A 15,627-nucleotide genomic window follows, 5' to 3' on the forward strand; every position below is an offset into this window, starting at 1 on the left:
GTAATTTGGGTATAAAATTCCCGAGTGGGTTGTCACTGAGTGCATACATGCATGTGTGCATGCACACACACACACAGTGGTTTCCATGTGCTCTTATTAGAAAGCGACTGAGGCGTACAACAGTACACTAGACAAGTAGAAGACATGGATGGTCTAGGGTGAGGAAGGCCTGGAGGACAGTCATGGATGTCCAGAGAACAACTGATTCAGACTGGAGCTGGAGGGTAGTGGGAATTGGGCCTGTTGTAGGAATAAGAGCTACGTGGAAAACCACACTTCATCCTAGTTTAAGAAAAAAGTTTACTGAGTCCCAAAGAAATGGTTACAGTAAATTCTAACAAGGTAAATGGCTTCACCAAGAAGTCTGAAATGATTGTGTATTAGGAGAATGGAGGGAGTCTGTGTGGTGGCTCAACCCTTCCATTATCATAAGTCAACACCACGGCTAAAGTTAAGGAGGTGAGAAATACTAGAACTTTTATGACTATTCTGGTATTTACCTTCATATTTTAAACAGCTTGAAGAGTTGGAATGCATTGCTCTTGGGGGATGGAGATGGATTATGCTGGAACTTACAAACTTTAAGTATCATGTCCACATTTAAAAAATTTTTGAAGATTTTATTTATTTGAAAGTTAGAGGTAGAGACAGAGGTCTTCCATCCACTGGTTCACTCCTCAGATGGCCACAACAGCCAGAGCTGTGCCAATCAAACCAGGAGCTTCTTCTGGGTCTCCCACGTGGGTACAGGGACCCAAGGACTTGGGCCATCTTCTGCTTTCCCAGGCCATAGCAGAGAGATGGATCAGAAGAGGAGCAGCCAGGACTAGAACTGGCACCCATATGGGATGCTGGTGCTTCAGGCCAGGGCTTTAACCCGCTGTGCCACAGTGTTAAAGAACAGTTTTTAAAACCTTAGTTTGTTAAAGCTTATGTTGATGTAAAATAATGTTATTTAACTTCCTTTTTGTCTCCATTTCACTTGCAAAAAATTTAGTCCTGGGTCTTGCACTAATTTGAGGTAACAGATTTTTTCACTCTTGAGGCAGAACTCCCATGATGGCTACCTTGTATCTCATTCACTGGTGTCATAATCTTTCTGTATATTTCAGAAATGATTGAGAAATATTAAGATATCAGTAAGTGCTAATTCTCTTTAGATACAGAATGAAACTTATTGCCAGGATACCTTAATATATTTTCAGTAGTAAATGAAGGAAAGTGGTTGCAACGTAGGTGGCTGGGTTCTGTGTCATATACTCCTATTTTCTTGGCCCTTAAAGTGCTCAGTAATAAAGGAAGCAGATTTTGTGTAAGGAATTATTTTCCTCTAAAATGTTGGCATTACAAGCATTAGCAGCACAAAGTTAGGTCTCCCTGCTTTGTTACATAGAAGGTCACCGAGTCCCTCTTAACTTCCTTCTTTGTTTAGTCTTTATGGCATACAGAAAGCCACCAAACAAAACCTAGGTTGTATTTTGATGATCTAATTTCTTTCTGATCATAAATTATCTATGTATTTGAAGTAGAGAATATAAATTATATAAATGATTGTTCTAATAGATTGAATAAAAGAAAAAAATTACTTTGATTTTGAAATACACAATTTACCACGTTATTGTAAACTTGGATAGTATGTTTATTACTTATATTATTTGGGTGTAATTATTATCCTACTATGATTCAGCAAGTTAAACACACATAGAAAATAAGATGACATGGCATTTGTTTCTCCACTTGGTTTGCCCTGTGTAGACTGGCACACAGCCTTTTAACCGTGCGATGCTCTTCAATGTGGGCTTCAAAGAGGCCATGAAAGACAATGGCTGGGACTGTGTCATCTTCCACGATGTGGATCATCTACCAGAAAATGATCGCAACTATTACGGCTGTGGAGAAATGCCCCGTCATTTTGCTGCAAAGCTGGATAAATACATGTACATGTGAGTAGTGCAGCCTGTTCTTGATGTGGTACAGTATTCTTACAAAGCCCTATGAGTAGAACTGAATTGGTAGCAGCATTAGGTACCAAACCTAAACTCCAGAGCCTAAACAGTATCTTGACTACAACCCATCCTGCTAGGGAGCCAGGACGTAGAGAGCAGGCTTTGTCATCTATCTGGGTGGTTCCTTACGTAGAGGTTCCCACACTTAGAGGTATAGCACTTGGTTAGTTGTATTTGTCTCTGAAGGTGACTTCAGAGTGCTTAACTCAGGTGGGCTCCTCTGCCCTCCCTCCCCCTGGCAATAGCTTGGAGCTGGGAAGCCCTCTGCTCTGCAGTGTAAAGTTTACACTGCTGCCGGATTTAGTGTCCCATTTTGGACAATGTGACAATTTGAGCTTGAGTTCCCTTTTCCATTCTTTAGTTCATTGTGCGTTCATTTTATCTCAGCGTTTGCCATTCTGTATATTGTGCAAACTTAAGCAGAACAGCAAGTGGAATGGATATGCTTGCTGACTTACATATGTCACATACACTCATTTATTCATTCTTGGGTGATGACTTGCTGGCCTGAGCAAGAATAATCCACCTGGTGTGGCAAAGAACCCTGTCCAGAACACTGCAGGTCCCGTGTTGTGTTAGAAGAACACTAAGCTCCCAGACAGGAGCCTCAGGATGTCGACACCCTGGAGAGGATGCAGCCTTTAGGCTCCAGGTTGCTGTTACTGTCCTGGGGCACTGTTAGCACTCTTGGTCCCAGCCCAGGCTTTCTCCTACAACCCCAACTCCATCTGGTTCCTCAGCCAACTCAAGTTCTGGTGGGCAGACAGCATTTCTTCCCCCCTTGACAATGTGAGGCGTGTGCCCCTCCTTAACGTGCAACACTTTGGATGCTGGTGCTGCACATTGGCTTCACCCCTACAGTGGCTGTGGCACGCCACTCCCTAGCAGCACCTTCTAGGCCGCAGTAATTTCTTCAGGAATGCAGGTCAGGGGATGCTGCCTTTATGTCAGGAAACCAATCTGTAGGATTAAAAATGTAGTTTAAAAACATTGCATGGTTTGGCAAATTCCTTGGAGTATGAATTTAGGGAAGAATAAGAAACAAAATTCAAATTTAAGAAGTTATTTCGAAGTTAAATTATTTTTCTAAACATTACTGCACTGAAGGTATTTTTAAATATTAAGTATCTTCTGAATATATGAATAAGCAGCTAGTTATTTCAAAATTAAATGCTAGATTTGCTTTTATATAGTAAAATTTTAGCAACAGTTAACATTGCATTGACAGTTAATGCTGTATTTAATCAAGTTCACTTACAGTTGTGAAAATACTGTGTAATTTCAGTCTTTTAAAGCACTGAATTTTTTTTTCCCCAAAGAAACCTTTTGTTGAATGAATACAGATTTCATAAGTACAACTTCAGGAACATAGTTATTTTTCCCATCATACCCACCCTCTTACCCATACTCACCCCTCCACCTCCCTCTTGCCTTCCCAGTCTCATTCTCCATTAAGATTCATTTTCAATTAACTTTGTACACAGAAGACCAACTCTATACTAACTAAAGATTTCAACAACATGTGCACATATACACAAACCGAGAACAAATTTTACAGTTAACTCTATTAATACAACTCATTAAGGGCAGAGGTCCTGAATGGGAAATTAGTGCACAGTGACTCCTGTTGTTAATTTAACAATTAACACTCATAAGGTCAGTGAACACCTGAGGCTCTTGACATGAGCTATGGAAGTCTTTTGAATCCACAATCTCCATTAGTATTTAGATAAGGCCATAAGTGAAGTGAAAGTTCTTTCCCTCCCTTTAGAGGAAGATACATCCTTCTTTGATGGCCCCATGTTTCCACTGGTGTCTCACTCACAGAGATCCTTCATGTAGAACATTTTTTGCCACAGCATGTTGACTTTCCGTGCCTGAAATGCTCTCGTGGGCTTTTCAGCCAGACCAGACCAGAATACCTTAAGGGCTGATTCTGAGGTTAGAGTGCTACTTAAAGCTATTGTCATTCTGAGTCTGCTGTGTGGACTGCTTCCCATGTTGGAACATTCTCCCTTTTTAATCCTATCTTTATTATTACCAGACACTTGATCCTATTGATATCACTTTAACACTTAATCCTATCTATATGTTTACTGTAACACAAAATGGCATTTTTACCACCCAGCTTAATGCAATTTGGAGTCCCATGGCAAATTTTTAAACTGTATCCTTAGACAGGAGTCTGTAGGCATGTATACAGCTTTACAGGTACAATCTTTCTCCTCCCTTATTCCCACTATTTTTTTGAGATCCATCTTTGGTTGAATTTATATGCATGATTATACTATTTGTCAAACTCTTTACTCAACATGGTTAAAAAAAAAACAAAACTGTTCCTTGACAGTCAAGTCAGACAAGTTATCCCTTAAATAAATTTCTACTACAAATGTTTTGCTTTGTTTCTTTGGAATATAAAGATATTGTTTCTTGGTATAGTTTACATTTTACAAAATACTACATAATGTGTTTATACAGAAAACAGGGAGGTAGACTTGTAAAGTACATGAAAGATTGAAAACTTGGTTGCATTAAGGCAGTGCCTGGTTTCGTGTTTAGCTTGATGTGTCTGCTTTCTTTCAGTCTTCCATACAAAGAGTTTTTTGGTGGTGTAAGTGGACTGACAGTGGAACAGTTTAGAAAGATCAATGGTTTCCCTAATGCCTTCTGGGGATGGGGAGGAGAAGATGACGATCTTTGGAACAGGTATGTTAGGGTATAAACTGCTTAATAGAATTTCTGTAAGTTTCATTCTGGTAGGTAAATCATTCTTGTGTATTCCATGAAAGCATGGAAAATTTGACGTTTCTAAATCCTGTTTTGTCCATTGAGTGGCTTCTGAAATTGACAGCATACATATTTGGGCATTCTTTTACATTTTAAAATTTAACTCAACATCCATTTTTGGTGAGATTTTATTTCTTTGTATTTTCATTTCCATATATTATATTGTAGAGTTCACTATGCTGGATATAATGTAACCCGACCAGAGGGAGACTTGGGAAAGTACAAGTCTATTCCTCATCACCATCGAGGGGAAGTCCAATTTTTAGGACGGTAAGTTTAGATTCCAAGGTTTCAATGATATTTAATATGTGCAAAGTAAAAAACTGCACCATAAAATTTGAAGGGAACTTTTTTATGGAAGGAAAGCACTTTTGTCCTCATTCTGAAGAGATACCCATATACATCCACATTGCAAAGAATTCAGTAAATTATTTGAAAAAATGTTGTTAAAGATTCTTTAAGTCAGAGCACAGTCATTTGCCTGCTGGGCCAGACTGAAGCCAGGAGCTTCATCCTTCATCCCAGTCTCTCAGTTGGGTGTAGGGGCCCAAGCACTTGGGGCCATCTTCCACTGCTTTTCCCAGGTGATTAGCAGGGAGCTAGATTGGAAGTGGAGCAGCTGGGACTGGAACCCATGCCCATAAGGGTTGCTGGCATCACAGATAGTGACTTTATTTGCTATGCCACAGTTGCCGGCCCCGAAAGTGTTTTCCTCATATAAACAACACATTTAGTTTCTTAGGGAGGTCTAAGAATGCAAAGTGACTTTTCTTCATGTGGTATATTTTGACTAGTAAAAATGATAATTTGGAATCATGGTTTAGAGATTTTTAATTATGAACAAAAACCAAAAATGGTAAGAGTTTTAAATGATTACATTTTAAGTTGACATGGAATGTATTCCTCATCAATATTCTGTTTGAACATGTTTTATTCTTTCTTTCCTCTAACACTATAGGTATAAATTACTAAGGTATTCTAAAGAGCGTCAGTACATCGATGGGCTGAACAATTTAATATATTCACCAAAAATTCTGGTTGATAGATTGTATACGAATATATCTGTAAACCTCATGCCAGAGTTAGCTCCAATAGAAGACTATTAAAAGTAGCCCCCAGGGCCAGACAGACTACAATGCTGACTGTAAACCTGCAGTGGACTCTGAATGGAGGATGGAGGCTGGCGGCTGGATGTGGCGGTGCCCTGTTCTCCGGAAAGAGCCCAGTCCTCAGTGTTTACAGCCTGGACCTGCTGTGGTCACCTTCTCCCTCCCCTCCCTCCTAGGGGTGCACCCCCCACGGCGAGCACTGCAAAAACCAGAAGCCTTTGCTTGAGATTGGAAGTTGAGCGCTCCCTACAAGAAAATTTTTATACTAAAATCTATAATTTAAGAGAATGCTTTTATTTCCGTTTAAACATTTTGTACATATGTGATATAAATTAACGTGTTCAAATTGTTGAAAATAAGATGTGTCGCAGTTTGCATGTAATTGGTTATGCCTTTATTGGACTTTTATAGATGTTTTTTAATTGCATGAAAACACATGAAATTTATGTCACTAAACAAAGGTTAACCCTTGTGTGAAATGAAGGAGCTGTCAGGAATTGATGGCCAATTAATATGTCAACTGTTATCCTAGTTTTGAGCTTTAGCCCTTCTGCCTCATGTGGAAGAAGGCACGCTTTCTTAGGGCTTTCAAGGGGAAGAAGGAAAGGACTTGAAGCTTTCCTTCCTACCAGGATTACCTAATTTTTTCCTTGCTTGCAATCTCATCAGATTTTGCTGAATCACAACCATATCATTTATGCATATTGCATGAGTATTACCAAGAAAATCTTACAAGTTGTCATGTGACATGAAGAAAGGACCTGTGTGTGTTAAGTGTCTCATGTACCTCTGCTGTCATGTCAGGGATTTTGTGCCTCAAATGTCCCCAAGGTCATATGTTTATATACTTTTTTTTTTTTAACAATTCATAGTGAACAACATTTTCATGATTTTCAGTTCAGGAGAGCCAAAATATTTTTCTTTCAAAAGAATAAGCTAGGGAAAACCCAATAGTACGTATAATATACAAATATTCTATTAGATAAGAAATTAAATGTTATATTTTTATGACAAATGCCTAGTAATAAAACATTTTAAGTTTATCGATTTACAGAATTTCACTTTTGGAAGGGACCCTTTCACAGTCAGTTTCATTCAAATTATATATTTTTTCACTTTTAAATACATTAGTTAAACACATTAATATAACACATCTGAAAACAAGTCTTACTACTTGATATCAAGTATAGTTATCAGAAGTATTAAGATGTCACACAATTAAAATTTGTCTGAGGTGACTCTTCAGCAATAATGAATCATAGAAATCTAAGATGTTTGGATAACATTTGCCTCATGGACATTTCACAGAAATATGGTTATTTATCTCATGTTCTAGGCTTAATTTATTTTCTATGGTAATTCTGTTAATAAAAACGACCACAAACCAAATAAAATAATTGAAATTCCTATACTTTGAGAAAACCGATAGCTTCTCTGTTAATGTACCAAACAGAATTTTTCCATACTTATTAGAAATACTTCAAAAATTTTCAAAGTTGAAGTAATGAAAAAAATCAAACTTTTTGAAAATGAAGTTATTTGCATTTAATTTGTTCATTTTCTGTCTCATCACCAATGTAGTTCTTTAATTGGATGGAAAAAATCAGGAATGTTAACATTTGTGGGCCACTAACAACAGAGTAGGGAGAGTGGAGCATCATTAGCCCAATAAAACTTAAGATTTCAATGGTGGGGAAATCAGGATTCTTTCTGAATTGTGTTAGGGAGTAAGTTCTCTCATTTCATATGGAGCTGTCCACTTATGGTATTGTTTTCATTTTAATATACATTTTACAGTTTTAGGAGAACTCAGCACTAGGAGTATCTACTTGTTGGGGGGAAAATCTGACTAATTTTTAAGAACGGGACATCAATATTGTTTCTTTTCTCAGTTTCAAATAGAGTATCATCCTGTGAAAACCACCTCGCCAGTGTGGTTTTTATTTTTGCTTTTTAAGTGCAAACTTGAAATTTTTGCTTATGAACAGTGACCTTTATTTTTTTTTTATTTTTTTTTTTTTTTATTTTTGACAGGCAGAGTGGACAGTGAGAGAGAGAGACAGAGAGAAAGGTCTTCCTTTGCCGTTGGTTCACCCTCCAATGGCCGCCGCTGCAGCCGGCGCACCGCGCTGATCCGATGGCAGGAGCCAGGAGCCAGGTGCTTTTCCTGGTCTCCCATGGGGTGCAGGGCCCAAGCACCTGGGCCATCCTCCACTGCACTCCCTGGCCATAGCAGAGAGCTGGCCTGGAAGAGGGGCAACCGGGACAGAATCCGGCGCCCTGACCGGGACTAGAACCCGGTGTGCCGGCGCCGCAAGGTGGAGGATTAGCCTATTGAGCCACGGCGCCGGCCTGAACAGTGACCTTTATGTGTTTCCATAAGAGTGACAGAGCTTTACCCAGTTATCTTCATTGTATGACAATAAATCTATCCCATAAAGATTAACAAATGCATTTGCATTATAAGTGCAAACCATCATTATGGTACGCTTGCTGGGTTTATTTATGATGATGTATTGATCATCTCCTCTGTCAGGTACAGTGCTAGGTATGACTATTGGAAAATATAACTTCATTTCTCAAAGTCAAGCAAGTAAAGCCCTTCTGCAATTATGAAGACATCCTCTGATAACTTGATAAATTTCTCCGTGTCAAAGTCAAGAAACCATTATTTGTTGACTTGGAGCTATTAGGTCCCTGTGGTATTAGGAACAAGATTATTTAGTGCCTTTCAGCTAGTGAAATGATGATTGGTGGGTCTGTTAGAAAAAAGGGGAGAAGTGCACACATCAGCTGTAAGGTGTATCTAGTTCACAGTGGTGGTAGTCATTTGGGACTTTGGATTTAATTCTAGAACTTAATGATAACTAAGTTTGCATTTTATAAAGAGGTGGTTAGTAAGAAATATTCACCTTATTATATAAACACAAAACTGTATTAAAACCATCTTTCCCAGTCAAGATACTCATTTTAGTACAAAATGGGAAAATATCCAATACAGTGTCTCCTTTTGGAGGCTTCCTACAAGTGAAAGCGGATTTGTGTCACTTTATTTGACCTTTGCTTGTCTGTCAGTTTCTTTGTGTACTTTTCCAATAAGTAGTACTCTAGATTTATTGCCTTGGATTTGCAAATATGCCAATTGAGATAACGACAGTGGTCATAGCGTTTCAGAAAGAAGTGTACTTAAGATTTTATTTATTAAATGAGAGGCTTCTACATAAATGCACTGAAATAAATGCTAGTAATTTCTTGTACTCTCATTTTTTTGTTTTGCTTCTCATGGAGATGTTTGTACTTTTTTATCATTGTCTTTTATGAAATATAATGTTGTAAAGACTTTGTGTGAAGATGTAATTATTTTCTCTCAGGAACTTTCAGTTACCTGAGTTTTTGTTGTTTCTTAAAGTGAACTGTTCGTGAATACAGGGATCATCACAAAGTTATGGAAAATATGTATAAGGAAAACATGTGGATTTCAGAAATTTTTGTATGAAACTTTCCACAAATTTTTTGAAGTACCCTCATTTTGAGTGACACTAGGGTTGCCACATAAGCATAAGGGGACACATTGAGAGATCACCACATGCCTTTTGCGGAGAGATTTTGCATCGTTACAACTTGTTCTCCCATGATGAGTATTTCACATTCTCTCCGAGTTCATTTAGGTACAAGTTTTGTTCTCACTGCACAACCCCCAGACTCAGCTGTAGTGTTATGGTCAGCTCATTTCGTGTTTTCAGGCATCAAGTAGTATTGAAGATCTTTAAGGCAAACAATGAAATCTCAAAAAAATCCAGAGCCTATTGTGAGACCATAACTTTTATTGACTAGTTTGTGTAATGAATTCTCAAATATTACTAGTTTTTATGAACAGTGTGACCTCTTGGGACATATCCAGTAACCTCTCAATCACAGGTGGACAACTTACATGTCCCAGTGCCCGAGTCCCTGCCTCCTCCATCTCCCTTGGCTTTTGGGTTGGCCGCCTCACCCGTCCTCAGTATCCTCCGGGGGTCTTGCCTCTGCCTTCTGGCCTTTTTTGATCAGGACTTTCTATAGCCGCTGTGCAACAGTCTGATAAAATGTTCTGCAGTGATGAGAATGTTTGAAATCTGCTCGCCCAGTATAGAAGTCCCTAGCGATTTGTCACTGGCCCTCAAGCCCTTGAACTGTGACTAGCACGAGTAAGAAACAATTTTATTAACTAAGTTCTATTTAAGTAGCCAGATGCAGCAGGTGATCTCATACTTACAAAGTTTTAGCCACATGAACCCCTTAGGTATACATAGGGGACTCCCAAACCCCCATCTCTAACTCAGGATTATTCTTAGTTCTTCATCTGTATTAACCATTTATTGATCACCCTGCCCCTCTGTTTTACAGGAACTTAAAGCCATCATCTTAGCCAAATTTATCATATTCCCCATCAAAACCTAGTCATCATCCTTTCCCCAACCACTTTGTGACTCAAAGTATAAATCTGCATCATTCCCCCTCTTCTCTGCATAGTCTAAAACTCCTTAGTTCTCATTCATCCTCTAGTCCCTCTGGTCTTTCATTCCCACAACTACATGGACCACCCCTCCCCCCTTTAAGATTTATTTCAAAGGCAGTGACAGGGAAGGAGACAGATCTGCTGGTTCACTCTCCAAATGGCAACAATGGCTGGGGGTTGGGCCAAGCTAAAACAGAGGCTGGCAGGTGCTTCAGCATGGGATGCTGGGATTACAATTGGCGGCTTAACCCTCGGTACCACAACTCTGCCCCCTCTCCTGTTTTCTTACTGCAAGGTTACACCTTTGAATCCCTCCACAGTGGCCAAGAAATTTTATCTTTTGAAATATTGCTTAAAACCTTTCAGTGGCTCCCCCGTTGTCTGGGGATAAGGCCAGCCAAGTATTCCTGCTTTACTTGTACCAGGCTGTGCCTGCCCCTGCCGAGGCTTGGTAAAGGTTTCTAAAGGGGACCGACCCCTTTTGTCCTCTGAATATCTTAGCACCGACTTGGAAATGTGATAGAAAAATGAGCAAAAGTCTTGTAAAGGGTCATCCATAAAGATGATCCCTTATTCTAATCCCTTATTCTACTTGATGCAGATGGTGTCTGTTTTTAAGATTTATTTTAAAGAGTTATTATATATAGAGTGGAGGAGATCTTCCATCCATTGCGTCACTCTAGATGGCTGCCATAGACCAGGGCCGAACCAGGTTGAAGCCAGGCATTTCATCAGGGTCTCCCATGTGGGTGCAGGGGCCCAAGCACTCGGGTCTTCCTCCATTGCTTTCCTAGGTGCTTTAGTAGGGAGCTGGATTGGCAGTAGAGCAGCTGGGACTCAAATGCATCCATATGGGATGCCGGCAACTGCAGGAGGCTTTACCCACTGTGCCACACCCCGCAGATGGTGTTTCTTAAATGATTGCTAGTAGGCACACTCTGTTCTCCTTTAGAAAAGCTTTTGGTCTCATTAAAATTAGTTTTGACTAGCTTGATCAAAATGATGTGCTATTGATAAGTGTATTCACACTTTAAACAAAAAAACAGCTCTGGAGCTGGTGTTACAGTGCAAGCTAGTTAAGCCACTGCTTGGGGCTGGGGCTGGGGCTGGGGCTGTGACATAGTGGGTAAAGCTGCAATGCTAGCCTTCCATATGGGGCACCGGTTGGAGTCCCGGCTGCTCCACTTTGATCCAGCTCTCTGCTGTGGCCTGGCAAAGCAGTAAAGGATGGCCCCAGTGCTTGGGCCCTTGCACCCACGTGGGAGACCCAGAAGAAGCTCCTGGTTTCAGATTGGCCCAGTTTCGGCCATTGTGGCCATTGGGTTGTAAACCAGCAGATGGAAGACAGACTTCTCTCTCCCTCGTTTGCCTCTGTCTCTAACTCTGCCTTTCAAATAAATATTTTAAAAAAGAATTCTTAATTAAAAAAAAGTCACCACTTGCGGTGCCAGCATCCCACATGGGTAACAGGTTTGAGTAGCGGCTGCCCCTCCTTCACATCCAGCTCTCTGCTAACGTGCCTGGGAAAGGAGAGGATGACGGCCTGAGTGCTCAGGGACCCTGCCAAACGTGGGAAACAGCTGCCTCTCCTGCTCTGGCTGGGCCTAACGCAGGTCATTGCAGCCATTTGGGGAGTAAACCAGCCATTGAAGATCCCTCCCTCCATTCTATGTTTCTGTCACTCTTTCAAATAATTTTTTTAAAAAAAAAAAAAAAAAGCCTATAGCCCTACTGGAGTGAAATGTCTAAGGACAAGAACCACTAATAAGTGATGATGAAAAAAATGAAAGATGAAAAATATTTCATCTTTCCTTGGCTCTCCAAAGAGTTCAGTAAACCTTGGTTAAATGAAATTTTTTTTTCCTCCAGCAGTATGGATTTCCTGTAGAGTATGGATTCAGTTTTTCAAAATTACTTTTCTCTAAGGCAACAAAATATAGACTCTCAGAGGGTACAGCTTCAGGATTGGAGGAACTGTGAACTGTCTGGAACAACGTCCTGGAAATCACCTGCGTCATTCTCTGTCCAGTGACTTAGGAGATACTTAGCCTTTGAGAACTGTTCACTGGGTGCTGCTCAGGTCAGTGGGTCTTCATGCTAGTTGAAGTCAGAATCACTTGTGCAAAGTTCCTAAACCATAGCTACATTGGATAGCACCCTCCAGAGAGTTGACTTCATTGGTCTGTCTCGGGTAGTCTTCAAAATATTCCTAAGTGGCTCTAAAATGCAGCCAAGGTTGACTACATATGAATGTAGGCTTGCAGCTAGCAGACACTCATGAGGATTTTCAAATATTTAGACCTTGATCCAGGTTCTCAAAGTGTGGTTCTTGGGTGAGTAGAAGCAGTATCTCCAGGGAATCTGTAGCTAGGCCAGTGGAATTGGACACTCCAGGTGTAGCCAAGCAAAGTGTAGTTATGCATACCTTCTGGGGGTTCTGGTGAGTAAAGTTTGACAACCACAACATAAGGCTAAAATAGGCACACACTGTGCTGGCATCCGATACAGTGGGTAAGTCACCATGTGGGACTCCTGTATCCCATGTTGGAGTGCCTGCTTGAAGTGTTATTCTGCTTCCACTCAAGCTTCCTGCTAGTACATACCCTCAGGGCTCAAGTGCTTGGGTCCCTGCCACCCATGTGGCAGACCTGGATTGAGTGCTAGGATCCTGGCTTTGTGTTAGCTCAGCCCTGGCTGTTGTAGGCGTTTGGGGAATAAACCAGCAGATGAAAAATCTGCCTCTCCTTGCAAATAAATGAAAATAAATTTAAAAAGCAGGCTGCACTGTGGCCAGAAGGTTAAGCCAGTGCCTGCAAAGCTGTCATCTCATATGAGCACCAATTTAAGTCTGGCTGCTCCACCTTTTTTTTTTTTTTTTTAAGATTTATTTGAAAGGAAGAATTACAGAGAGGCAGAGGCGGGGAGGGGGAGGGGGAGGAGAGGGAGAGGTCCGTCGGTCTTCCATCCGGTGGTTCACTCCCCAAATGGCTGCAATGGCTAGAGCTGAACTAATCTGAAGCCAGGAGCTTCTTCCAGCTCTTGCATGTGGGTGCTGGAGCCCAAGCACTTGGACCATCTTCCACTTCTTTCCCAGGCACATTAGCAGGGAGCTGGATTGAAAATGGAGCAGCCAGGACTCAAACCAGTACCCATATGGTATGCTGGCACCACAGGCAGTGGCTTTACCTGCTATGCCACAGCACCGGCCCCTGGCTGCTCCACTTTCAATCCAGCTCCCTGCTAATGTGCCCGGGAAAGCAGAAGATGAGTCATGTATCTGGTCACCTGCCATCTACAAGTGAACCAGGATGGAGTTCCAGGCTCCTTGCTTCAGCATGCCCCAGCTCTAACCATTGTGGCCATTTGGGGAGTGAACCAGTGGACAGAAGATCTCAGTCTCTCTTGCTCTCTAACTCAGCCTTTCAAACACATAAAATAAATCTTAAGAACCAGGCTCAGATGGAATCTGTTAGGGTGCCTGGGACCATGTGAATCCACCACCACCCCCCCCCATTCAAAAGCTACATCAGTTATTGTTTCATAGGAAAAGGTGCTGGAGACCTATGGTAGACTATTTCTAAGACTATTTCTTGAAGAATTAACTATTTTGAATATTTTATAGGGTAATATTTTTAAGATGTTTCACATAGATAATATAGCACATATTACATATCTCACAAATGACAGTATATCACATATCACAGGCCTGCAGTGAGCCAGGCATGTTCTAAACTCTTTCCCTGTAGTCCTTCATTTGATCTTGACAGCTACTCAGAGTGAGGATCAGTCCAAAAACTACTGAGGAGAGGTTTTATGGCAGAAGTAGAAGAGCAACTGCAAGGCATTCCTGCCCATTCTACGTTACTCAGGATGTGGAAGTGGTTAAGGGGAATTTGAGGCTCTACTGAAGTGTAATAGGAAGAGTAGATAAAATTTATACATTCTAGACATCTACAGCCACCTGATCACCTTTATAGAAACCAAACCCCAACTCTAGACTTGAATCCCAAAGAAATCTAGCTATTTATTACAGCAGTAAACACGTGTTCTCTGTTCCAAGCCTACAGTCTGAAGGGTTTTGTTGCTTCAAAGTAAAAAGAATCTAGTGGAGAAAAGGCTAGGAACAAACAGTGCAGAGAATAGGGTAGGAGGTGCATGCTCGGCAGAGAAGAGGAGAGAAAACCCCCTGGGAAGGCCCACAGGAGGAGGGAAATGGCTTGAACCTGCGTGGTGAGTGCTAACACGCACCCAAAGAACTACAGTCCTGGAGAGCCTGAGCATTTCTGAGACAGTGGGGGAGGTCGATCTGCACCAATCCGTGGGGATAGAGCAAGAGAAAGCCTGGTGTGGGTCTGGACTGGAGCCCAGGGAGCTGGCAGTCGCCTGTGGTCCTAGTGGAAGTGTGTGGGGGGGGATGTTGCAGTTGATTTCTCAACAATGTTGCAGTGGATTCGTTTCTGAGAGGAGGAGCGTGGTGGGCCAAGAGGTGCCCGAGTCACCACACAGACCCCGGGAGTCGGGTGAAAGCGGGCTTGAGGCAAGCAGCCCGCAGACTCGTTTATTTCAGTTGGTACAACATCTTATATAGCCAAGACCAGCCAATCTGGTCAAGGGGCAGTCTATGCCCCAACCAATCACAGCCTGTTGCCAGGCAGTTTCCAAAGCCATCCAATCATAGCCTGTTGCCAGGCAGGCTCTGTTGCCAGGTAGGTTTCAAAGCCATTCCTGAGTAACTGACACTCGCTTGCCAGTGGCCTCCTTGGCATGGCCTTCTCATTCCACCACATTTCCCCCTTTTCATTTATTTTTGAGCAATGGGAGGCACGATTCTTGGCCATACCATTGTTGACCCTGTTTCCATGTGGTCTCCGTACGTAGCTGTGCCTGTCTTAGATTGTCCCCCAGGGGATCTTACCCGTCATTGACTAACCAGTGCTCAAATCGAGAGACCACAGGATTGCTTGCTCAGATAGGGGTAGGAATGAGGAATAATGGTTATCAGGAATGGCATGACCGCACACAGGCAGTGGGCCATTTGAGTGGCTGACCAGAGCTAGTGGGGTGATTCCAATCAATCTCTACAAAACAGAACCCTCAACCCCGCCGAGATGGGGTGGCTGCCATTTTAAATCAATACTACAAGTCAGAAGCCTGCAGGTGTGCACATTAGAGCTCACTGAGATGGGACACCTGAATGCAGTGCTGGCAGCGGTGGCAGACAACCATT

At 41.6% G+C, this 15,627-nt stretch overlaps 1 protein-coding gene and 1 long non-coding RNA gene across 3 annotated transcripts in view; one reads left to right on the forward strand and one right to left on the reverse strand.

Annotated features, from left to right (window-relative positions):
- Positions 1 to 6,629, forward strand: part of B4GALT6 (beta-1,4-galactosyltransferase 6) — a 68,069-nt gene extending 61,440 nt beyond the window's left edge. For both annotated transcript variants that reach the window (XM_002713488.5, XM_070050354.1), the window contains exons 6-9: positions 1,756 to 1,943; positions 4,590 to 4,712; positions 4,962 to 5,063; positions 5,752 to 6,629. In XM_002713488.5, coding sequence (XP_002713534.1) covers positions 1,756 to 1,943; positions 4,590 to 4,712; positions 4,962 to 5,063; positions 5,752 to 5,899 — 561 coding nt within the window. In that variant the 3' untranslated portion in view covers positions 5,900 to 6,629. The remainder of the gene's footprint in view (positions 1 to 1,755; positions 1,944 to 4,589; positions 4,713 to 4,961; positions 5,064 to 5,751) is intronic.
- A 615-nt stretch (positions 6,630 to 7,244) lies between these two features.
- Positions 7,245 to 13,515, reverse strand: LOC103349318 (uncharacterized). The gene is made up of 2 exons (XR_517529.4): positions 8,267 to 13,515; positions 7,245 to 7,894 (listed from the first exon to the last, which is right to left on the reverse strand). It is a non-coding gene; the product is annotated as an uncharacterized lncRNA (long non-coding RNA).
- Between the last annotated feature and the right edge of the window lie 2,112 nt (positions 13,516 to 15,627).

Source organism: Oryctolagus cuniculus, chromosome 10 (assembly GCF_964237555.1).
Source record: "Oryctolagus cuniculus chromosome 10, mOryCun1.1, whole genome shotgun sequence".
Lineage (NCBI taxonomy): Eukaryota > Metazoa > Chordata > Mammalia > Lagomorpha > Leporidae > Oryctolagus > Oryctolagus cuniculus.